General features: G+C 47.0%; 1 protein-coding gene across 5 annotated transcripts in view; it reads right to left on the bottom strand.

The window, feature by feature from the left end:
• The window catches only part of DPP6 (dipeptidyl peptidase like 6), a gene marked incomplete at both ends in the record, with an annotated part of 1,037,088 nt that overhangs the window by 157,964 nt on the left and 854,168 nt on the right, over window positions 1–24,956 (bottom strand). For all 5 annotated transcript variants that reach the window (XM_082846708.1, XM_082846710.1, XM_082846707.1 and 2 more), the window contains one exon: window positions 7,197–7,317. In XM_082846708.1, the coding sequence (XP_082702834.1) occupies window positions 7,197–7,317 (121 nt within the window). The remainder of the gene's footprint in view (window positions 1–7,196; window positions 7,318–24,956) is intronic.

The raw sequence follows: 24,956 nt of genomic DNA, 5'->3' as shown, positions 1-24,956 counted from the left end.
AACAGCAATAGCTGCAGTTTCCTAGTCCCAGGCACTGTTCTAAGAACTGTACACGTATCAGCTCGTTTAACTTCCATGATGACCTTAGGGAACATTGATGACCTTTACTCTTGTTTTGCAGATAAGAAGACAGACACAAAGAGTTCAACCTCACCCAGATTCACGTAGCTTCTACGTGGTGAAGCTGTGATTCAAAGGCAGGCATGGTTGCTGCAAAGACCCTGCCTTTACCACAGCTCTGCCACCCTTACACAAGAGGGCTCTGTAAAGCCAATCACAAGCTTCTGGCCATTTCCTGATAGAGATTTCCTGGTCTGACCAAGATTTCCCATCATGTAAATCAGAGAAGTAACCACCACTAAGTCCAAAGAACTACAGATCTCTGCTTTGAATAATAGCATACAGAACTGACCATGATTCTAAGTCCACTGAACTCCTGGCCATGTAACTTTCTTTAAAGCCATCAGTCCAGCGGGAATGATGCACCATGGGCGTGTCAATTCCCTTCATCTACCACCAGGATGCAGTTTGCTAGCAGCTGAAGTGCCCTAACCAGGTACTTCAGGACATTAGCATTTGAAGAACTCAATCAAGAATGTACACTCCAGTGTGTGGCTCTATAAGCTTCGCAAAATATCATGATCGAAATGTATTCCAGGGAGTTTTAAAAATAGTGCAAGAGGCATTAGAAACACTTTCTTACTGACAAAAATCTGGCGTGCAGTATGTCCTCTACCTACACATAATAGTCCCAGGAGAGGGCTGTTCACTAGAGGCCTGTGGCCACAGTGGATCCCACTGGCTCAGTCCACTGACGACCTGTACAAAGTGGGCAGCGGACACAGTGAGCCTAAGTGTACAAGTCAGCACACACGGCTCACCAAGCATCGAATAAACCACAAGCTTACGTTAAACCCAACAGGCACGTTCCGCGGGAAATGTTACTTAGCAATTTCACTGCAGGGAATTAGACTGCGGGGCTCTGGATGATCGGGGAAGAACTCTTTTCCTTACGGGGGAATAGTTCCCGTGGAAAGCACACATATTCCAAATCGCCCCACAAATCTCCGTAAGGGCTTCAGTCGTAGTAACATTTCTTCCCATGACAGCCATTCCCCCAGTCAACTCCCTGCCTCCTTGAATAATCCAAGTTATAAGGCGTGGAGTCACACCCAAAACAAAAGTCAGGAAAGAACTTTAGTTCATCCACCGGGGCCCCCCTGGCCTCTCGTTGAGGTCTCTCAGAGCACCTCTGTGGAGAGAAAACTGTAAGGTCATTAGTGCTGACTCTGAAAGATACTTGAAGAGACAGTGTTAAGAAAAGCAAACAGGCCTCAGCCTCACCCAGGCTTTGCAGCCTCTGGACAAGAGTCTGAACGTGAAGGGTAAGGGCCACATGACCAGGCTCGCGTGTCAAATGGGCAGCTCTGAACGACTCCAGCTTAGCAAAGCTCCCGCGACTTCCATTAACCCAGCGAGAACAGGCTTTCTAGAGCACTCTAAGCCTGGGAGCAGGATGCACTGCGAGTGCCTCCACCCGCATCAGCCCTGGGAAGGGGGCCCAGCTGCACCCCAGCCCCAAGTGAACCCGGGCAGTCAGCACGGGGCTGGGGGGAGGGCCTGGGGGCTCCCGGGCAGGTGGGCAGAGGATAGAGTACCATGGGGACCATGGCCCACGGGGCAGTTGGCCATCAGGAGCACCGGGACTCCGGGAAAGGGGAGGAGGTGTGCTAGGGAGGGAGAGCTGAGGGCCTGGGCAAGGGCACAACAGAAGCGTCCGGTCCTCTCCTGCTTCTCCCTCTGGTCACTGTCAACCAGGCACTGCCTGACTGCCTAGGTCCTGAAGCCAAGCAGAGGAGCTGACACGGAGCAGCCAGCAGGGGGCCTTACTCAGCATCGCTCCCGCTGACTCTCACGTGGCGAGGCTGCCGGCCGAGCAGCCTCCCTGCATCCAATCACGTTTCCGAGTACCACCAAGCTCTGGACTAGCTCAGGGTAAAATTCATCCCAGGGTTTCATCCACACCAAACCAGATGTTAAATAAATGCCCTCCAGGCATTTCTCGGCTCTCCCTGACATCCCAGCCTGATGGTGCCAGGCTGTGCTCTGTGAACACCTTCTCAAGTTCACTGCCCCCACCCTATCTCCATCGGGTCTCAGAGGAGTTGAGGTGACAAGGACTGGTACACACGTGGGGACAGAGTGGTTCTCAAACGAGCCTGACACACTCCAGCTTTCCACTGGGGTATGAGCCATTTCACGATAACGACCTATCACTGAACACTGGCTTTCCACTGGGGTATGAGCCATTTCACGATAATGACCTATCACTGAATATACTGCTATTTATTTAGGGTTACGCATATGACGGCTTTGGCAATAGAGGTGTGGAGGTCTCCTAGTTTAGTGGAAACATGTAATGACTTAAAGTTTCATTACTGAAAAATTATTGGCCCAAAATTCTGTGCTGTGTACCACTATACCTCGTGTGTATGATGGCAGTGATGAAAATGAAAATACTGAGTTGGCCAAAAGGTTCGTTTGTTTTTTTCCATAAGATGACTCTGGTAGCGCTTAGTTATCTTTAACTTCATTCGAAACACTATTGGTAGATTGTGACAGCTTCATATCAGCGTGTATTTAAAAAAGACTTATCAAAATTGGTGAATTTTTGTGTAGCCATTTTAATATTGAAGATGGAAGAAAAAAAGCAACATTTTCTGTATACTATGCTTTATTATTTCAAGAAAGGTGAAAACGCAACTGAAACACCAAAAAAGATTTGTGCAGTGTACAGAAAAGGTGCTGTGACTGATGGAACGTGTCAAAAGTGGTTTGCGAAGTTTCGTGCTGGAGACTTCTCACTGGACGATGCTCCAGGGTCAGGTAGCCCAGCTGAAGTTGACAGTGATCAAATCGAGACATTGAGAAAAATCAACATTATACCACACGGGAGACAGCCGACATACTCAAAATATCCAAATCCAGCTCTGAAAGTCACCTGCACCAGCTTGGTGATGTTGATCGCTTTGATGTTCGGCTTTCACGCAAGTTAAGCAAAAAAAAAAAAAAAACTTTCTTGACTGTATTTCCGCATGCAATTCTCTACTTAAATGGAATGAAAATGTTCCGTTTTTAAAACAAATTGTGATGGGTGATGAAAAGTGGATACTGTACGATAATGTGGAACGGAAGAGATCATGGGGCAAGCAAAATGAACCACTATCAACCACACCAAAGGCCGGTCTTCATCCAAAGAAGGTGATATTGTGTATATGGTGGGATTGGAAGGGAGTCCTCTATTATGAGCTCATTCTGGAAAATGAAAAGATTAATTCCAACAAGTACAGCTCCCAATTAGGCCAACTGAAAGCAGCACTCGACAAAAAGCGTCCAGAATTAGTCAACAGAAAATGCATCATCTTCCATCAGGATAACGCACGACTGTATGTTTCTTTGATGACCAGGCAAAAACTGTTACAGCTTAGCTGAGAAGTTCTGATTTATCCACCATATTCACCAGACATTGCACCTTTGGATTTCCATTTATTTCGGTCTTTACAAAATTCTCTTAATGGAAAAAATTTCAATTCCCTGGAAGACACCTGGAACAGTTCTTTGCTCAAAAAGATAAAAAGTTTTGGGAAGATGGAATTATGAAGTTGCCTGAAAAATGGCAGAAGGTAGTGGAACAAAAGGATGAATACGTTGTTCAATAAAGTTCTTGGTGGAAATGAGAAATGTGTCTTTACTTTTACTTAAAAACCGAAGGCACTTTTTGGCCAACCCAGTAATATAAACAAGTAGCAGCAACTGGGAAATACAACCATCTCTGTACCACTGGTAACCATGAACCTTTCATAAAAATTTGGACAATCCAGCTCTTTGCCCATAAGCCTACATATTAGGAGCTTTGCAAAATTGCTAACACTTGCATGAAAGTGCAAATTCTTAACAGAAACTTCCTTTCTGACTTCTCAAAAAACTAGTGACATCTTTAGTTTCTGGATAACCAACTTTCGTAAACCTTAAAACAGTTTGTAGGACACTTTTGTCTTTAATCCCATATTAAAATCAAAGTTCTATGTAACTCCATGACATCTGCCCAGAAGAGTAAAATAAAGACATGCACTTTGCTTCTCAAGATCAGTGTGTGGCCACCACGAGGCAGGGCAACTGGAAAGTCAGTGAGACACGCGGTCTGAGGTTGCAGGCAGGGCCGTGGGTGCATTTCCGTGCGTGGGGCTTGCGGCAGTTAGTTGGGGAAGTTTCCTACTGAGTGCATGTAAACCTTTGGTCCAGGGATGGAGATCCCTGGCAGTCCCCAGGTCTCCTTCTTCTCTCCCTCAGTCCTTGATAATCTGAAATGTTCAATATGTTCAAAGTTCCTTTTTGGGGAACACAACAAATCAATATGGCATCTGACTGCCAACAAGCCTACGGGCTGCAGGGTGGCTTAGAACTTACATAGCTTCGTTTCTTCTCAGAACTAACATCCCCAAGCGAGTCAGGCCCCCTGCAAATGCTGTCAGGGTATTTTTCCCCCTAATCTTTTTTTCCTTTTTTTTTTTTTAAGGAGCATGTGGAAGTGAAGCAGTTAAGTCACAGATTAGAAAAAGGCAATCTTCAGAGTTTACCTTCCAATTATTAAAAAAGGAGCCGAGATTCCCCAGAGCTCTCACGCTCCCAACTTCAGAGACCGAAGCATCAGCAAATATAACCTTCCAGGGGGCAGCACTAAGGAGATGAAGCTGCCACATCACCTGGGACTGATTTAGAACACGTGGGGCCCTGTTATCACACGAACACAATTCTGGGTAAATGCCTTGAGGAAATATTTCTTTTCAACGGATCTGCTGAAGCAAAAGCTTACTTTGAATTGCAAGGCAATGAGCTTTTTATTTTATTAGGAAGATACTAAAAAAGACATTCTCCATCTCCTGGTGATGGATTTTTGAAGGAGATTATTCCTAGGGCAGGTCTAGGTCCTTCCAGCCAGGGCTCCAGGGGCCTCTCTCTCTTAGGGGTCATTGGGTTGTCATTGCCCTGATCGCCCTGGAACTTGGGGCCTGCTGCTCATAAGGCTGTTTGTGCACAGGACAGTGGAAGCACAGTGGAAGCTGGACAGTGTCCATTTTGTTCCAGTGACTCCCTTGTATGAGCCCGATGAAAACCTCAAGGTCGATTCTCCTGGCCCCAGAAGGCAGCTCAGTACCGGAATCCTGGGTGCTCCGAGCAGCAGCAGCCATGCTGGAGTAAACACGGGACTCCAGGGAGACGCAGCGAGAGGGCCGGCCTAGATGGGTGTCCACGTTCCAGCATTCCGCTAGGAAGCCAGCTGCACAGAAATCAGGATGGTAGGAGCCTCTGGAAGGGAAGCTTGGGGTGAGGGGAGACGTGACTGGAAAGGGGCTCGGGCGGTGCTTTCTGAGATGATGGAATGCTCTGTATCTTTTATTTCTTTTTTTGCCACGCTACATGGCTTTGCGGGGTCTTAGTTCCCCAACCAAGGACTGAACCGGGGTCCTGGCAATGCGAGTGCAGAGTCCTAACCACTGGACCGCCAGGGAGGTCCTGGAATGTTCTATATCTTGATGGGGCTGCCCAGTGTATACTGTGTCAAACCCATGAAACTGTGTCTTTATAATTGTGCATTTTACTGTCTATGACTTACATCTCACTTTGAAAAAATGGAAATCAAGTCAACCTTGTGCTTCAGTGACTTCAGTGAAATCATGATGTGAAGTAGGACTAAGCATACAGGTCTATCCGCTCTGTCCTTTAGGATACATAAACCCCTGCAATGCAGAACCCAGCTTGAGGAATGCACAGCACTGAGGAAACATGGTATTTTATGGGCTTGATCATGCCCAGACCCCGTTGGGGGTCCCCTGACCGCCCCCCACCCTTGCCCCAGCCCAGCACAGTGAATTCTTCCTGTGATCATGTGGTCTCAGACCAGCAGGCTGACAAGAACACAAGCTGTTTATCAGCCCCGTGCTGGGCTGCGTCGGCATCCTGCTGACATCTGCATTTCCAGAAAGGGGATAGTCCTGCACTTGAACAGTGATACTCCATGATACATCTCCCCTAACCTCGTGTAACCTTGGGCAGATGACTTACCCTCACTGAGCCGCCTCTGTGAAATGTCCATAACAGCACTCATCTCAGAATGCTCTCATGAGGGCGTTATGGACTGGATGTCTGTGGCCCCACAAAATTCAGGTGGAAGCCAAAATCCCCAATGTGATGGTGTCTGGAGGTAGAGCCTTTGGGAGGTGATGACGTTATGAGGGTGGAGCCTCCACGGTGGGGTTAGTGCCCTTCTAGGAGGATGAAGAGACCAGAGCTTCCTCCCCATGACTTTCTCTCCCTCTGGCATGTGAGGACACAGGGAGAAGGTGACCGTCTGCAAGCCAGGAAGAGAGCCCTCACCAGACACCAGCTCTGCTGGAGCCCTGATCTTGGACTTCCCAGCCTCCAGAACTACGAGAAATAAAAGTTGCTTAAGCCGCCCAGTCTGTGGTGTTCCTTAGAGCAGCCTGGACTAACGTGGCGGGTAAATGAGGTAATAAAAAGCACTAAAGTGCTTAGCATGGCACCTGGCAACTAATGGCAATCAATACAGGGCTGTTATTGTTACGACGAAGTTGTCATTAATGTGGAGACGGGTTATAAATGCTTAAGAAGAGAGCTTCTCACTCAGATTTTTAGTCATTTAATAATGCATACCGCTGGAGTCCTCTGGTGCCAGAGGAAAACCAGTAGCAGAAAACGTCCGATGAGGCGGATGCTCACAGGCCAGCAGGCCACCCTGACGCGTTTCTTTTGGAAGCTTTACCCTCTGATGTCTTTTCCAGCTCTCCCTTCCCCAGGCAGAACCAGGCACTCAACCTCTCAGAAAGGGAGCAGGAAACCTGCACGTTTGGGATCCTGACTGTTCCGGGAGTCACCCACCAGCACAGCACAGGGTTGTAGGATGCCCTGCCCACCTGGCCACCAGGTGAGTGCTTGACACTGCAGGCCCCCGATGGTCGCCTGCTGCTCCCCGAGGCTCCACAGTCTCTTTGTAATTTAGCAGAACCTCAAGAAACGGAGTTTAATTGACAGAATCAGAGGAAACACCACCACGGCCAATCCCAGTGACGCAGCAGCAGCAGTGACCACAGGCACCAAGCCTCCCACATCCCGCGTACCTTCGTACAGCCAGTCGCTAAGGCCGTTGTAAATCACGCCTTCCTTCCCAGTTGAGACCACACGGATGGCCTGCTTCCCGACGTGTGCACAGTAGTAGATATTGTTTTCAAAGATAAATATCTAATTTGGAAAGAGAAAAAACATAGCGTTAATCAAGGAAGTGCTTACAAATAGGGTATTCTTTAAAAATCCCAAACCAGCAATGTGGTCCGCATTTTCCTTTGCATTTATCTGACAGAACAGACGTAGTCTCGGGACCCTTTGGAACTCACCCACCTCCAAAATCACCTACATTTAAGGTCAACTGGAGACTCAAACTCCACAGAGTGCACCCAATGTTATCATTTACCATGACCAGACAATCTGTCTGATACTCTTGGGTATGTTAACATCAAATGGCTTTGACTATCTTAGCAACTGTATTTTTCCTAGGAATTGTGACTGGTGGGCTGGGAAGCTTGAAATCTGTGATTTATTCACTCAACATTTATGAAAAGTTACTTAGTGGGCACCAACTCTGTGCCAATCATGGGAGAGCACAGGGATGAATGAGGTGGGACGTATCATGTGCCTTTACTCACAATCCGGTAATGAAGACAAACTTTAACAGGAAAATGTTCTGAGGAGCTTTGGGAACACGTAACAGTACTACTAACTTAGGCCAAAGGCAGGCAAGGAGTCCCTGAGAAAGTAACTGGAAAGAAGTTTTCTTATTGTGGTAAAACATACATGACACAAAATTTGCCACCTTGACCACGTTTAAGTGTACAGTTCAGTGGCGTTAAGTGCATTCACACTGATGTGCAACCCTCACCATCATCATCTCCTGGACTCTTTTCATCCTGCAAAATTCAAACTCTGTCCCCATTAAACAATGATTCCTCATCCCCCTCCCCCACTCCCGGCCCCCACCCTTTTGCTTTCTGTGTCCAGGAATCTGACAACTCCAGGGACCTCGTGTGACAGGAACCACACAGCATTTGTCCTTCTGTGTCTGGCTTATTTCACTGAGCATAACGTCCTCAAGGTTCACCCGTGCTGTGGCAGGTGTCAGGATTCTGAGAAACTGGGCTTTAGGCTGAGATCTGAACGGCGAGCAGGATGAAGAAAGGGGGGCTGAGAAATTAGGCTACACGGAGGTAACAGTGTGAGAGAGAACCAGAGGCAGGCGTGGGCCTGGGGACTGGACGAGAGCTCCAGGCGTGAGGGGGAGGGGCAGCAGGAGTGGAAGCCCAGGGGGTGGGGGAGAGGCGGGTGCCAGCCCCCAAGGGTCCGTCCGTGGGCTACAGGACCCCAGAGGCAGCAGGAAGCCCTTGGCAGAAGCTCGAGAAGGGGAGCAACGTGGCTAAAGGCAAGTCTTCTGTGGGCGAGCCCAGGCCCATGCAGATGAGAAGGCAGGGCTGGAGTCAGCCCGTCAGCTGCGGGGGGGGGGGGGGGGGGATGGTGGAGACAGACAGAGGTGGACCAGCCAGGGACAGTGGGGGGATGCCCTGGGCGTGGGGAGTGAAGTTGCAAGAGGAGATGAAGTGGTTCCCCAGCCATTCCCTGGAGCAACTGGGTGGCCCATGTGCAGCCTGGGGTGCCCTGGAAGATGCTACAGTTTTGACCTTAGGTCAGCCCCAAATACCCTGGGGCCGGGGGGAGGGTGGGTTAGGTCAGTGGCTCTCGAATTCTGATGTGTATTAGAATGATCTGAGGAGGTCTGACATATCCTACAGCCAGGTCCAAGAGCCCAGCCCAGTGGTTAGGATCTAGGGGTGGGACCCTGGCATGAGTATTTTATATTTTTTATTTTTTAAAATATCTATTTATTTGGTTGCGCTGGGTCTTAGTTGCAGCAGGCAGGCTCCTTAGTTGTGGCTTGCGGGCTCCTTAGTTGCGGCACGCATGGGGGATCTAGTTCCCTGACCAGGGATCGAACCCGGGCCCCCTGCATTGGGAGCTCGGAGTCTTTTTTTTTTTTTTTTTGCGGTACGCAGGCCTCTCACTGTTGTGGCCTCTCCCGTTGCGGAGCACAGGCTCTGGACGCGCAGGCTCAGCGGCCATGGCTCACGGGCCCAGCCGCTCCGCGGCATGTGGGATCTTCTCAGACCAGGGCACGAACCCGTGTCCCCTGCATCGGCAGGCGGACTCTCGACCACTGCGCCACCAGGGAAGCCTGAGAGCTCAGAGTCTTAACCACTGAGCCACCAGGGATGTCCCCTGGCACCAGTATTTTAAAGAAACACCCTGGGCGATTCCAGTGTGCAACCAAATCTATGAAGCAGTGGCCCAGGACAAATCTAATGTCTCCCGAAGCTCTTAAGTATAAATTAGCCCGTTCTCCAGGCACTGCTCAGTTCTGCCCTGTGTTTTCTCTATCTAAATTCTTTGCCTGCTACCCCCACAAGGACCTAAGCACATGATGCAAATATCCAATGTCTGTGGAAACTGAGCTTTGTGGACCAAGAACAGGACTCAATCAGATTTTTTTAAAAAGAAATTCTAAAAAAAATACTGTCAGTGTCATTTAAGAGACCAGTGGGAAAGGGTATTTTGCAAGTGTAGGAAACAGCGTAAATATTGACATTTTAAACTGAAGATGCAGAAAGGGCAGTTCCCATAGATCGTTGTCATGGAAGCCTGGAGCTGAAAGCTCTATCAAGTATTAGCTTCCTGCTCAGGCCTCTTGCCTCTTCAAAGATTCACTTCAACCAGAAATGAGCTGGAAAACTTCTAGACACAAGTACACATCCTCATTTAATTTCAGTAGCTGTTCTTACGAGTCTGCCTAAGGGTAAGATGTATTATGAAATTTCAACTTCTTTTATGCGTCCTAAGCTACAATAAATTTTTGAATCAAATCGGACCATAGACAATATTCTGAAGAAGTAAAATTTACTATGATAGATATTAAATCCCTTTTCATCTTGACTTTATTTTATTTTATTTTTTAAAGAAGATGTTGGGGGTAGGAGTTTAGTAATTTATTTATTTGTTTTTGCTGTGTTGGGTCTTCGTTTCTGTGCGAGGGCTTTCTCTAGTTGTGGCAAGCAGGGGCCACTCTTCATCGTGGTGCGTGGGCCTCTCACTATTGCGGCCTCTCTTGTTGCAGAGCACAGGCTCCAGACGCGCAGGCTCAGTAGTTGTGGCTCACGGGCCTAGTTGCTCCGCGGCATGTGGGATCTTCCCAGACCAGGGCTCGAACCCGTGTCCCCCGCATTGGCAGGCAGATCCTCAACCACTGCGCCACCAGGGAAGTCCCTTGGCTTTATTTTTAATGGAAGGAAAACAAAAGGAAACAAGCTCTAAGGAACAGCGCGCTTTGCTTTGAAGATGTTCACATATACAAATGGGAGTCTGGGTCCTACACACCTCAGCCCACTCCGGGCCCTGCAAAGGCATCTGCACCATGTGCTCTGGGAGCACAGCGGACCTGCTGCAGGACCTGAGCCAGTGCTGGACTCCTAGTTGCCTCAGTTTCTTTGTCTGTCAATACAGATCAATGCAGAACTCAGTCTTAGGGTGGCTATGAGGCTGAGTGAACTGACAACTTCAAAGCACTGAGAACAGTGCCCAGCACAAAGTAAGGGCTCAGTAACACCTATTCTTTTTTTTTTTTTTTTTTTGCGGTACGCGGGCCTCACTGTTGTGGCCTCTCCTGTTGCGGAGCACAGGCTCCGGACGCGCAGGCTCAGCGGCCATGGCTCACGGGCCCAGCCGCTCCACGGCATGTGGGATCTTCCCGGACCGGGGCACGAACCCGCGTCCCCTGCATCGGCAGGCGGACTCTCAACCACTGCGCCACCAGGGAAGCCCCAATAACACTTATTCTTGTTGTGGTTACTATCATCATTATAAAGGTTTGTTCTGCCTGGAGAGATTAGGCGAGACTTCATGCGGGAGGTGACACCTGAGCTAGACCAGGAAGAATACCCACATTTTCACAGGGTGCTTACGATAAAGCTCAGCTCAAAGACACACGGAGCTAAAGGGGGAGCTCAGGAACCAGGAATGGGATCAGTACCATAATTGGGCACAACTTAGCTTTTAGTTCTGGACAAACAAGGCCCAAAGGAAAACATATTGAACAGCTCAGTGCTTGACTAAAAGAGAGCAGCACAGCTCCGGTGGAATTATAAATTACAGAATGCTGGACTTGAAGTAGAAAGCTAAATTCTAGTTGAGACAACTAGTTGTCCAGCTCTGAGCAGGTTACTTAACCTCACTGAATCTCATGTCCTTCACTACAAAATACGAGGTTGACTGGACGGTCCCTAAGGTTTCCTCCATACTTAATTAACATTGTTGAATCCAAAGGTCTTATGAGCGTCTGAGATCAGGAAAAGACGTTTAGCAAATTAATTAGTGATGCTATTACTACACTTGTATTCGCAAGGAGAACTATTTATCATGAAGGCAAAATTCAACATTCATGGTGAACCCAACATGCTGCTATCAAGGGGGAAAACAGATTCTCTATATTTCAGCTAAAACCCCCAGGTATCATGTCAGCCTAGGTTTCTTTAACTGACACGGTAGAGCGACCGTCCTGATCTCGAGAACACACCCCGGTAGTGGTCACTACTTACTAATTGCTTTTCCCCTGGCTTTCTACTTCCTCTTTTGGGTTACCCCATTTCCTGACCAGGCACAATTTTACTAACACTTCCACAGTAAACGAGGATGAACGATCCCGTTATATAACATTAAGCTTAATTTATAGTGTGAAACAGAACAGCTTGGGTGGTCATGGTAGCGCCCACTGGTTCAGCAGTGGTCATAAGGAAGCGATGTATTTGCACAGCAACTGGGATCGTCTCTGTTGTAGGCCATTCTAATCCCACTGGAAACACTGCACAGTTAACTGACATTACTGGAACACTGCACACAGATAAGCCATGTCACCAGAACATGGAAATTCTGTCTCTAAACCTTGCCACCCGGTCAACACATCCTTCGGCAGACTCTGGTGAAGAAGCAAACTGCTGACGGAGAGGTCGGTATGTCTTCGGGAGGCTGGTGCCCATCAGGTTCGTGTGTCCACATGGCCTTAATTTCTGGGTGTACTATGTCACCTCTGGTCCCCTGAATGGTTTCATCAACAGGCCACATAACAGAAGGTCAGAATTACCAACTGTGGCTAACAGATTGAGAAACCCTCCTGCCTTCAGAACTTAATGGCCGGTTCCCCCTGCATAGAAATTGACCTTCAGGTAACTTTCTGTTTCTATTGCCCTGGACACCTGGTAAGGGTGGATATGGGCTCTAACGGTAGGTGATACTATTTCTGGTGCGTTGCAACTGGTCGAGGAGAACCGTAAACTCTGGGAGGAAGCCATCACCGTGACCTCCTCGAGTGCATGATTTCAGTCACCGGGCACTTCCCTCTGGGCACCTGGCAGGGATTCCACACCCACCCGCAGGGGTCCCGTTTACTGAGCTGTCACCGGCGGGGGGACGGGGAGAAGACACTGCTACACAGCTGTCGGGTGGGTGGCTGTGTGGAATGCTGCGGGGGAGGTGCACCCGAGACCATCTGCCAGCCAACGGCTCCTGTCTACACCCTTCTGAGTCCAGCTGGTGCCAAGCGTGGCCTCTGTGGACTTGCGAGTCAGCACATCTGCTTGGTGGACATGAGACCCCCCCCGCCCCCCGCTGTGGGTGTTTTCCAGCAGCCATCAGGCTCCGAGAATGGCCCCTCTTCCCTGGGTTCATGTCAGGAGAAACCGGGTGATGGTGGGACTTCTGAGTCGTTACCAGAGTAAAGTTAGTGTGGAACAATTACAAGAAGGGATATTTACCAACACTAAAAGGAGGGAGCAGTAAAACAGCGCCGGGCATTGTTTTGAAAAGCACACTAGCTGGTTGGAGATCACACATCAGTTCGGCTGACTATGAAGGTGGAAAACAGGGCAACAAAAGCCACCAAACCCTGACTCTGCACGTTCACCATTATTATAGAAAATACGGGAGAAAGTTAAAATGTCACAACCCTACAAACCACACACATACACAAAATATGACTATTAAAATACACTTTCTTGTATTTTAGAGAGAGAGAGAGAGAGAGAGAATGTGTGTGTTGGTCGGTGGGGTATAAAACCTAGTTTTAATAAAACTAAAGTCATATAACATATACGGGTTTGCACACTGTTTTAGAATCTACATCAGAAATGTTTTTCCATGTCAGTGAGCATTCTCTGAGACACGCCTTTTAGGAGATATACCGTAGTTTATTCAATTATGTCCCTATTGTTTGACATCTATTCTGTTTTTTATTACAATAAAAATGCTCTTGTGTGCATCTTTGTACTTCACTGCACCTCTGACATCTCCCTAGGATAAACCCCTATGAATAGAAATCATGAGTCATATTCATTGTGCAATAAAAAAAAATGGGTGGAGGACAGGAACACGTAGATCAGAGTACTGATCATACAGAAGCATTTATATTCATGAAGAACAGAAAGAAATCTTATTACAACGGGAATATTTTGTTTACCAAACTATCAGACTGAACAACAATACCCAAAGCTGCTCAGAACGCTGTGCGCTCCCCCAGTGGGGGCAGAGACTGGCTGCACGCTCACAAGAAGCAGTCAGCAAGCCACACCGGAGGAGACTTTCTTGTGTAGATTATGTGAGAAAGACTGCTGGAAACAAATTACAATTGGCCTTTCCAAACCATATCTACAGAACCTGATGATGGTGGAAGCCGTAGCCTCTGAACTAAAGGGGAATAACATACGTGTATGTGTGCAGACACATGTGTCTTCCCACGTCAACACGTGAAGGTGCTGAGAATCACTCTCCGATTACTCAACGCTCAGCTTCAGGAACTGACCAATTTGTAGATTAAATAAATTCTTTCCTTACTCTGTTTTGCTCTCCCATTCCCTGTTTTGGCCATTCTACTGCTCAACTGGGCAAGGAAGAGAACTTCCATTATTCTAGTTTGTAACTGTGCCTGGAAAATGCAATGATGGGGGGATGGCAACGCTGTTGATCAAGGAGGGTTTTCCAGATTCTCGGTTGTCCTTATCCAGTTTGGGAGCATCACACCAACCCCATGAACAGGCGTGTGCGCACCTCCGATCAGCCAGGCAGGGTGCTGAGCAGCTGCTCAGTAAGCTCTCATCTGACCTGTGCAGGTGGCCAAGACTCCCGAGTCTATTGTGTCAGCGTGTCATTTCCCCAGTTAATCCGTCGCCTGAAATTCAGCACACTTGGCTCTCAGGTTGGTTCCTGCCCAGGCAGAGGTGGGACGTGGCAAAATTCACTTGCTGCTCTGCCGCTGGATTTCGCCACCCATAAATAGAGATAATCACACCTGCCGTGCCAGCCTTGTGGTGCTATTGGGAGGATGAAAGGAGACAATTTTGCTGGAGAAACCTTGAGGGCTATAAAGCACACTTAAAGGAAATGCACTATTAACATAAGCATCATCGGCCCGCTGGATCCCTGCTACGAGGACACCGTGCTAATAGCAGGGCTCTTCCAGCTTCTCATGTCAATACTGCCCCTCGGCCCTTTCCACCAAAAATCAGTGGAAGACTTTACATCACATTTTGATGCAGCAAACTAATGCAGGATTTAATGCCAAAGAGCGGAATTCAGTGCCAAGAAAGAGACAGTCCTGTACATAATCTAAAACCATTCTTCTTGTCAGAAAGTACTCACATTTTTCATCCTTTCAAATGTCAACCAAAATCAAGAAGAAACATCTGACACATCACCATAAAGACCCTCCCCTCAGTGTAGCCCTTAAATGCTCAAGGAAAAGCTTCCTTTTCAGAGTCACCCACCGAGAAAAAGCTCTCAGGATCCCTCTCACTTGATGAGCCCACATTTTAACTTGGAGAGTTCAGAGATGTTATTTTTTCAAAGCCGAGGAAAAAGTCCCTAAATGAAATTATGCTCCTGAGGAGTCGACGGCCGTACTCAGTGTCCCCTGTGATATGGGAGCTGAGCAATTTCATCTCGACCACAGAGACGTGAGGCTCCTAACGCACCCAGGACCTTGGGGCGGGGTCGCGTCAGGGAAGCAGCGAGCGGGTGCCTGGCCTGAGAACGGGTGCAAGCACCTTCCAAGCTCTCTCTTCTCCCCGAGGGCCTCTGAGCTGCGGGGCTGCCCACGGACGGCCTGGTCAGGATACGAAGTGCTGGGAGGGCCAAGTGCTATAAGGCCAGGTGACAGGGCCCCCGTCTGGCCTGGGCTTGGGGTCACCCCTGAAAATGGCTTCTGAGCTGGGATGACGTGGAAGGTGGGCAGCAGCTGTTGGGGGAAGCAGGGGCGCAGGGCATCGCAGGGGAGACAGGCCTCTGTCCGTCTGAGCAAATGGGGCGGCCCATGTGGAATGAAGGGCCGGGGGGCCAGGTCAAGGCAGGCGGTGTCGGGGGTGAGGCTGGAAAAGGGGCCGGGGAGCCGTGCAGGTCCCACAGGCCACGTTACTGACTGTGCTTCCTTCTAAGAGCAGCGGCGCACCTGGGGAGCTCTGGTGGCATCGTGGTCGTTGGCTGTTTTAAGAGAGCGAGTGAGAAGATGGTGCTGTGTTTTCCATGACACCCCGTTGCAGTGTAGGGGGCAGAGCAGAGGGCAAGGGGTCCCGGGGGATGGTCCAGAGGGACAGTGGAGGCTTGGGCGGTGTTGGCCCAATGGCGGGACTGCAGCGATAAGCGTGGGTTCCCAGGGCGCGGTGCTGCCTGGACACAGGCCAAGGGAAGGCAGGTGTGAAGGAGTCTCCTGGTCTGACACGGGCAGGTGGATGGACGGCAGTGCCCCCGGCGATCCCTGGAGGCGGGGCACGGGGGGAAGCCATGAGCCCACCTAGACACAGGGAACAGGACAATCAAGTGGCATGGCCCCGGGAGAGCCTCAGGCTGGGGGTGGGACGAGCGGCAGTTACTCTTACTATGAAAACAGCTCGTCAACCCTGAATGAACTTGAACCACCATGGAATCTGCCTCTGCGCGCCACGGCTGCCTACTTGTCCTTCCCTCTTGTGTCTTTAGCTGGCCCCAGAACCCCTGCCTGAGAGCCTGCGCTGTCCACAGCAGCGCCTGGACGGGGCCGTCCCGTCCCTCAGGCAGCCCAGTTCCCTGCTCCGTGGGGACGGGCACTATCAGTGTCACCAGGAAATGCCATGGAATAGTCCACCGCCTGGGATCAGCGTTCACCACTGAACGAGGTGCCTTTCTTTAGAGGGTCTGGGGGGAAGGCAACTTCAAAGCCACACAAAGGGCCTCTGGCAGGGGCTTTCAGGCCGCGTGGCAACCCCCGGAGAGCCCCACCTCTCTCCACGGGGCACTGCCTCCTGGGCGGAGCCGAAAGCAATCCTCAGATGTGCTGTAACCACTAACACAGCGACAGCTGCTCTGTGGCAACACGCTTACTGTACCAACAAAAGGACGACTGGATTTAGTGGGTTACCCGACTTAGGAGAATATTTGCTTCTGTTCTACGCCTGGATGTTGTGGCTGAGCACTGCGCAGAAATCTCCACTCTCCGTTTGCCTAGTTTGAAGCCGTCCCTCGCCCATGTCCTGTGGCTCTGGGCTGTCTGTGAGAGCCACTTTCTGCCCTGGACATCAGCACGGACAGTCGCCCAAGATGATGCACCTTGTCCGTTGGAAGAGCCAGGATTTGGGCCAAGGCAGCATAACCCCGGAGTCCGTGATCTGTGCCCTCTCATTGTCTGGACACCCTGCTACTTTGTAGAACTGAGGAGCAGGCTCAGAGAAGCTAAGCTTTCACCCAAGGTCACAGAGCTACTTAGTGACAGAATTAGAAACGAACTGCTTAACCCACATGCCCGCGATTCCAGCACCAGCAGCGCCAACAGCGTTTAGGAATCGCAAGAATCCTGACCGGTGAGAATCAGGACCCTCCCCAGACCAAATGAGTTTTAGCGGGCCCTCCAGTGACTCTGATGCACACTGAAATTTGCTGCTTCTTCCAGCTGAAAATCATGATCAATTCTGAGCAACTCTGCTGGTGAGAATGGCTGGACCGCTGGGCCTTCATGGGAGTGGGTCTGAAAACTCTCTAAAAGCATTGAGAGAAATGATAAATGTACTGACTGGCAGAAATCAGTCCGAGGCACTCTCTCAATCTTTTTATACCGCAGTTAAATTCAAGCCTCGTTGGTTGCCAAACCTAGTCTTCTGACTCCAAAGAAGTGAATGAATTTTCCAGTATCTTCCTAAGGGGCTGAAAAAATCCATTTATTTCTTGGTAAGTTTCCAGGCTTTTTTGTATACAGTCCAAATATAAGGCCAGCAATGCTGCCACTGAAACATCATTTGGACCTTCCTGGTTGGACCACCTGGATCGTACCAGGTACTTGAAGTGTGCAGTGTGTGCTCTGAGGGCACACTGAAGCTACTAACACCGTCCCAGACATGCCAGCTCAGCCCTCTCAGACACATTCCCTCCGATGTTGCCCAGGTGACTGGTCTTAGGACTTCATTCTCCAAGATGATGTGATAAACAGCCGACCTCTCTTCAGCCGCTAGGGGCTCATTATCTGGTCTGTAGATTATTCGCGGTCTTTGAAACTCCCCTTTCTTTTGGCTCTTCACCTCCCAGCTTGTTACTGCGCCCCAGCATCTCCCCAGAGGGTGGGAGTGGGGATCAAAGACAGTCCAGCTCGGAAGCCCACCATCCTTGGCATTTATGCTCAGGAGACATGTGCCGTAGTTCTGCTGGGACCAGCTCTGGGCTACACTGTGAAGTCCTTAAAGATGATTTCTGCTACCTGTCACACTCTCATCAGTGATCTTTTCTATTATTTACACACTGAGACAATAAAAGATGAATGGACCCAGAATAAAACCAGAAAATTCACAAGAAAGATACCATGGGTATTAATTTATAGAAAATAATCAACTACTAAATACATATTAATTTAATCAACTACGAGATATAATTAAATACATGCTGATTTAAATAGCAATGCGACTGAATTACATTAGCAAAGAGTTTCGAAAATTCGTAGAAGCAGCAATATTTTTTTTAATGATACAGCCTGATACTTAATGCAGTAAATATATGACCGATTAAGCACACAGGAAACAATTTGTAAATATATATCAGGTGCCTTAAAAACGTGTTCAATACTTCAATTAAGAATATCAATTGCCGAGGAGAGGGGGAAGATGGTGGAAGAGTAAGACGCGGAGATCACCTTCCTCCCCACAGACACATCAGAAATACATCTACACATGGGGCAACTCCTACAGAACACCTACTGAACGCTGGCAGAAGACCTCAGACCTCCCAAAAGGCAAGACACTCCCCACGTCCCTGGGTAGGGCAAAACAAAAAAGAATAAACAGAGACAAAAGAACAGGGACGGGACCTGCACCAGTGGGAGGGAGCCGTGAAGGAGGAAAGGTTTATACACACTAGAAGCCCCTTCGCGGATGGAGACTGCAGGTGGCGGAAGGGGGAGCTTCAGCGCCGCGGAGGAGAGCGAAGCCACAGGGGTGCGGAGGGCAAAGCGGAAGACTCACGCACAGAGGATCAGTGCCGACCGGCACTCACCAGCCCGAGAGGCTTGTCTGCTCACCTGCTGGGATGGGCAGGGGGCTGGGAGCTGAGGCTCGGGCTTCGGTCATATCCCAGGGAGAGGACTGGGGTTGGCGGTGTGAACACAGCCTGAAGGGATCAGTGAACCATGGCTGGCCGGGAGGGAGTCCGGGAAAAGTCTGCAGCTGCTGAAGAGACAAGAGACTTTTTCTTGCCTCTTTGTTTCCTGGTGCGCGAGGAGAGGGGATTAAGAGTGCTGCTTAAAGGAGTTCCAGACACAGGCGCGAGACGCGGCTACCAGCGCGGACACCAGAGACAGACATGGGACGCTAAGGCTGCTGCTGCCACCACCAAGAAGCCTGTGTGCGAGCACAGGTCACTCTCCACACCCCCCTTCCAGGGAGCCTGTGCAGCCCGCCATCGCCAGGGTCCCAGGATCCAGGGACAACTTCCCCGCGAGAATGCACAGCACGCCTCAGGCTGGTGCAACGTCATGCCGGCCTCTGCCACCGCAGGCTCGCCCGGCATCCGTGCCTCTCCCTATCCCCGGCCTGAGTGAGACAGAGCCCCCGAATCAGCTGCTCCTTTAACCCCGTCCTCTCTGAGCGAAGGACAGACGCCCGCAGGCGACCTACACACAGAGGTGGGGCCACATCCAAAGCTGAACCCCGGGAGCTGTGCGAACAAAGAAGAGAAAGGGAAATCTCTCCCAGCAGCCTCAGGAGCAGCGGATTAAAGCGCCACATGTGTATGCTTCTGTGTGAGATTTTGTCTGTATAGCTTTGCTTTCACCATTTGTCCTAGGGTTCTATCTTTTTTTTTTTAACTTAAAAAATTTTTTTAATAATTATTTTTTTATTATAATAACTTTATTTTATTTATCTTCTTTCTTTCTTTCTCTCTCTCTCTCCCTCCCTCCCTCCCTCTCTCTCTCTCTTTCTTTCTACATTTTCTCCCTCTTACTCTGAGCCATGTGGATGAAAGGCTCTTGGTGATCCAGCCAGGAGTCAGTGCTTTGCCTCTGAGGTGGGAGAGCCAACTTCAGGACACTGGTCCTCAAAAGACCTCCCAGCTCCACGTAACATCAAACGGCGAAAATCTCCCAGAGATCTCCATCTCAACACCAAGAACAAGCTCCACTCAACGACCAGCAATCTACAGTGCTGGACACCCTATGCCAAAGAACTAGCAAGACGGGAACACAACCCCACCCATTAGCACAGAGGCTGTCTAAAATCATAATAAGGCCACAGACACCCCAAAACACACCACCAGATGTGGACCTGCCCACCAGAAAGACAAGATCCAGCCACATCCACCAGAACACAGCCACTAGTCCCCTCCACCAGGAAGCCTACACAACCCACTGAACCAACTTTAGCCACTGGGGACAGACACCAAAAACAACCGGAACTACGAACGTGGAGCCTGCAAAAAGGAGACCCCAAACACAGTAAGATAAGCAAAATGAGAAGACAGAAAACACACAGCAGATGAAGGAGCAAGATAAAAACCCACCGGACCTAACAAATGAAGAGGAAATAGGCAGTCTACCTGAAAAAGAATTCAGAATAATGATAGTAAAGATGATCCAAATCTTAGAAACAGAATAGAGAAAATGCAAGAAACATTTTACAAGACCTAGAAGAACTAAAGAGGGAAGAAGCAATGATGAACAACACAATAAATGAAATTAAAAATACTCTAGATGGGATCAATAGCAGAATAACTGAGGCAGAAGAACGGATAAGTGACCTGGAAGATAAAATAGTGGAAATAGCTGCTGCAGAGCAGAATAAAGAAAAAAGAATGAAAAGAACTAAGGACAGTCTCAGAGACCTCTGGGACAACATTAAATGCACCAACATTCGAATTATAGGAGTCCCAGAAGAAGAAGAGAAAAAGAAAGGGACTGAGAAAATATTTGAAGAGATTATAGTTGAACACTTCCCTAATATGGGAAAGGAAATCGGTAATCAAGTCCAGGAAGCATAGAGAGTCCCATACAGGATAAATCCAAGGAGAAACACGCCAAGACACATATTAATCAAACTGTCAAAAATTAAATACAAAAAACAAATATTAAAAGCAGCAAGGGAAAAACAACAAGTAACACACAAAGGAATCCCCATAAGGTTAACAGCTGATCTTTCAGCAGAAACTCTGCAGGCCAGAAGGGAGTGGCAGGACATAGTTAAAGTGATGAAGGAGAAAAACCTACAACCAAGATTACTCTACCCAGCAAGGATCTCATTCAGATTTGATGGAGAAATTAAAACCTTTACAGACAAGCAAAAGTTGAGAGAGTTCAGCACCACCAAACCAGCTTTACAACAAATGCTAAAGGAACTTCTCTAGGCAAGAAACACAAGAGAAGGAAAAGACCTACAAGAACAAACCCAAAACAATTAAGAAAATGGGAATAGGAACATACATATCGATAATTACCTTAAAAGTAAATGGATTACATGCTCCCACCAAAAGACACAGACTGTCAGAATGGATACAAAAATAAGACCCGTATATATGCTGTCTACAAGAGACCCACTTCAGATCTAAGGACACCTACAGACTGTAAGTGAGGGGATAGAAAAAGATATTCCATGCAAATGGAAATCGAAAGAAAGCTGGGGTAGCAATTCTCATATCAGACAAAATAGACCTTAAAATAAAGACTGTTACAAGAGACAAAGAAGGATACTACATAATGATCAAGGGATCGATCCAAGAAGAAGATATAACAATTGTAAATATTTATGCACCCAACATAGGAGCACCTCAATACATAAGGCAAATACTAACAGCCATAAAAGGGGAAATCTACAGTAACATAATCATAGTAGGGGACTTTAACACCCCACTTTCACCAATGGACAGATCATCCAAAATGAAAATAAATAAGGAAACACAAGCTTTAAATGATACATTAAACAAGATGGACTTAATTGATATTTATAGGACATTCAATCCAAAAACAACAGAATACACATTTTTCTCCAGTGCTCGTGGAACATTCTCCAGGATAGATCATATCTTGGGTCACAAATCAAGCCTTGGTAAATTTAAGAAAATTGAAATTGTATCAAGTATATTTTCCGACCACAACGCTATGAGACTACATATCAATTCAGGAAAAGATCTGTAAAAAATACAAACACAGGGAGGCTAAACAATACACTACTTAATAACGAAGTGATCACTGAAGAACTCAAAGAGGAAATCAAAAAATACCTAGAAACAAATGACAGTGGAGACATGATGACCCAAAACCTATGGGATGCAGCAAAAGCAGTTCTAAGAGGGAAGTTTATAGCAATAAAATCCTACCTTAAGAAACAGGAAACATCTCAAATAAACAACCTAACCTTGCACCTAAAGCGATTAGAGAAAGAAGAACAAAAAACCCCCAAAGTTAGCAGAAGGAAAGAAATCATAAAGATCAGATCAGAAATAAATGAAAAAGAAATGAAGGAAACGAAAGCAAATATCAATAAAACTAAAAGTGTTTCTTTGAGGAGATAAACAAAATCGATAAACCATTAGCCAGACTCCTCAAGAAAAAAGGGAGAAGACTCAAATCAATAGAATTAGAAATGAAAAGGGAGAAGTAACAACTGACACTACAGAAATACAAAAGATCATGAGAGATTACTACAAGCAACTCTATGCCAATAAAATGGACAACCTGCAAAAAATGGACAAATTATTAGAAATGCACAACCTTCCAAGACTGAACCAGGAAGAATAGAAAATATGAACAGACCAATCACAAGCACTGAAATTGAGACTGTGATTAAAAATCTTCCAACAAACAAAAGCCCAGGACCAGATGGCTTCACAGGCGAATTCTATCAAACACTTAGAGAAGAGCTAACACCCATCCTTCCCAAACTCTTCCAAAATATAGCAGAGGGAGGAAGATTCCCAAACTCATTCTATGAGTCCACAATCACTCTGATACCAAAACCAGACAAAGATGTCACAAAGAAAGAAAACTACAGGCCAATATCACTGATGAACATAGATGCAAAAATACTCAACAAAATACTAGCAAACAGAATCTAACAGCACATTAAAAGGATCATACACCATGATCAAGTGGGGTTTATTCCAGGAATGCAAGGATTCTTCAAATCAATCAACGTGATACACCATATTAAAATACTGAAGGAGAAAAAGCGTATGATCATCTCAATAGATGCAGAGAAAGCTTTCAACAAAATTCAACACCCATTTATGATAAAAACCCTGCAGAAAGTAGGCATAGAGGGAACTGTCCTCAACATATTAAAGGCCATATATGACAAGCTCACAGCCAACATCATCCTCAATGGTGAAAAACTGAAAGCATTTCCACTAAGATCAGAAACAAGACATGGTTGCCCACTCTCACCGCTATTATTCAACATAGTTTTGGAAGTTTTAGCCAGAGCAATCAGAGAAGAAAAAGAAATAAAAGGAATCCAAATCGGAAAAGAAGTAGTAAAGCTGTCACTGTTTGCAGATGACATGATACGATACATAGAGAATCCCAAAGATGCTACCAGAAAACTACTAGAGCTAATCAATGAATTTGGTAAAGTAGCAGGATACAGAATTAATGCACAGAAATCTCTGGCATTCCTATACACTAATGATGAAAAATCTGAAAATGAAATTAAGAATACACTCCCATTTACCACTGCAACAACAAGAATAAAATATCTAGGAATAAACCTACCTATGGAGACAAAAGACATGTGTGCAGAAAATTATAAGACACTGATGAAAGAAAGATGATACAAATAGATGGAGAGAATCAACATTGGAGAATGTTGGACTGGAGAATCAACATTGTGAAAATGACTCTACTATCCAAAGCCATCTACAGATATAATGCAATCCCTATCAAACTACCACTGGCATCTTTTACATAACTAGAACAAAATATTTCACAATTTGTATGGAAACACAAAATACCCCAAATAGCCAAAGCAATCTTGAGAACGAAAAATGGAGCTGGAGGAATCAGGCTCCCTGACTTCAGACTATACTACAAAGCAACAGTAATCAAGACAGTATGGTACTGGCACAAAAACAGAAATATAGATCAGTGGAACAGGATAGAAAGCCCAGAGATAAACCCACGCACCTATGGCCACCTTATGTTTGATAAAGGAGGCAAGAATATACAGTGGAGAAAAGACAGCCTCTGCAATAACTGGTGCTGGGAAAACTGGACAGGTACAATGTAAAAGTACGAGATTAGGACACTACCTAACACCATACACAAAAATAAGCTCAAAATGGATTAAAGATCTAAATGTAAGGCCAGACACTATCAAACTCTTAGAGGAAAACATAGGCAGAACACTCTATGACATAAATCACAGCAAGATCCTTTTTGACCCACCTCCTAGAGAAATGGAAATAAAAATAAACAAATGGGACCTAATGAAACTTCAAAGCTTTTGCACAGCAAAGGAAACCATAAACAAGACTAAAAGACAACCCTCAGAATGAGAGAAAATATTTGCAAATGAAGCAACTGACAAAGGATTAATCTCTAAAATTTACAGGCAGCTCATGGAGCTCAATAACAAAAAAACAAACAACCCAATCCAAAAATGCGCAGACGTCCTAAATAGACATTTCTCCAAAGAAGACATACAGATTGCCAACAAACACATGAAAGAATGCTCAATATCATTAATCATTAGAGAAATGCAAATCAAAACTACAATGAGATATCATCTCACACCCGTCAGAATGGCCATCATCGAAAAATCTAGAAACAATAAATGCTGGAGAGGACGTGGAGAAAAGGGAACACGCTTACAATGCTGGTGGGAATGTAAATTGATTCAGCCACTACGGAGAACAGTATGGAGGTTCCTTAAAAAACTAAAAATAGAACTACCATTCGACCCAGCAATCCCACTACTGGGCATATACCCTGAGAAAACCATAATTCAAAAAGAGTCATGTACCACAATGTTCATTGCAGCTCTATTTACAATAGCCAGGACATGCAAGCAACCTAAGTGTCCATCATCGGATGAATGGATAAAGAAGATGTGGCACATATATACAATGGAATATTACTCAGCCATAAAAAACGAAATTGAATTATCTGTAGTGAGGTGGATGGACTGAGAGTCTGTCATATAGAGTGAAGTAAGTCAGAAAGAGAAAAACAAATACTGTTTGCTAACACATATATATGGAATCTAAGAAAAAAATAAAATAAAAAGGTCATGAAGAACCTA

This window comes from Leucopleurus acutus, assembly GCF_964270905.1.
Source record: "Leucopleurus acutus genome assembly, chromosome: 9".
NCBI classification, from domain to species: domain Eukaryota; kingdom Metazoa; phylum Chordata; class Mammalia; order Artiodactyla; family Delphinidae; genus Leucopleurus; species Leucopleurus acutus.
The sequence above is the reverse complement of the archived record's forward strand: the minus strand, read 5'-3'. Positions and strand labels throughout refer to the sequence as shown.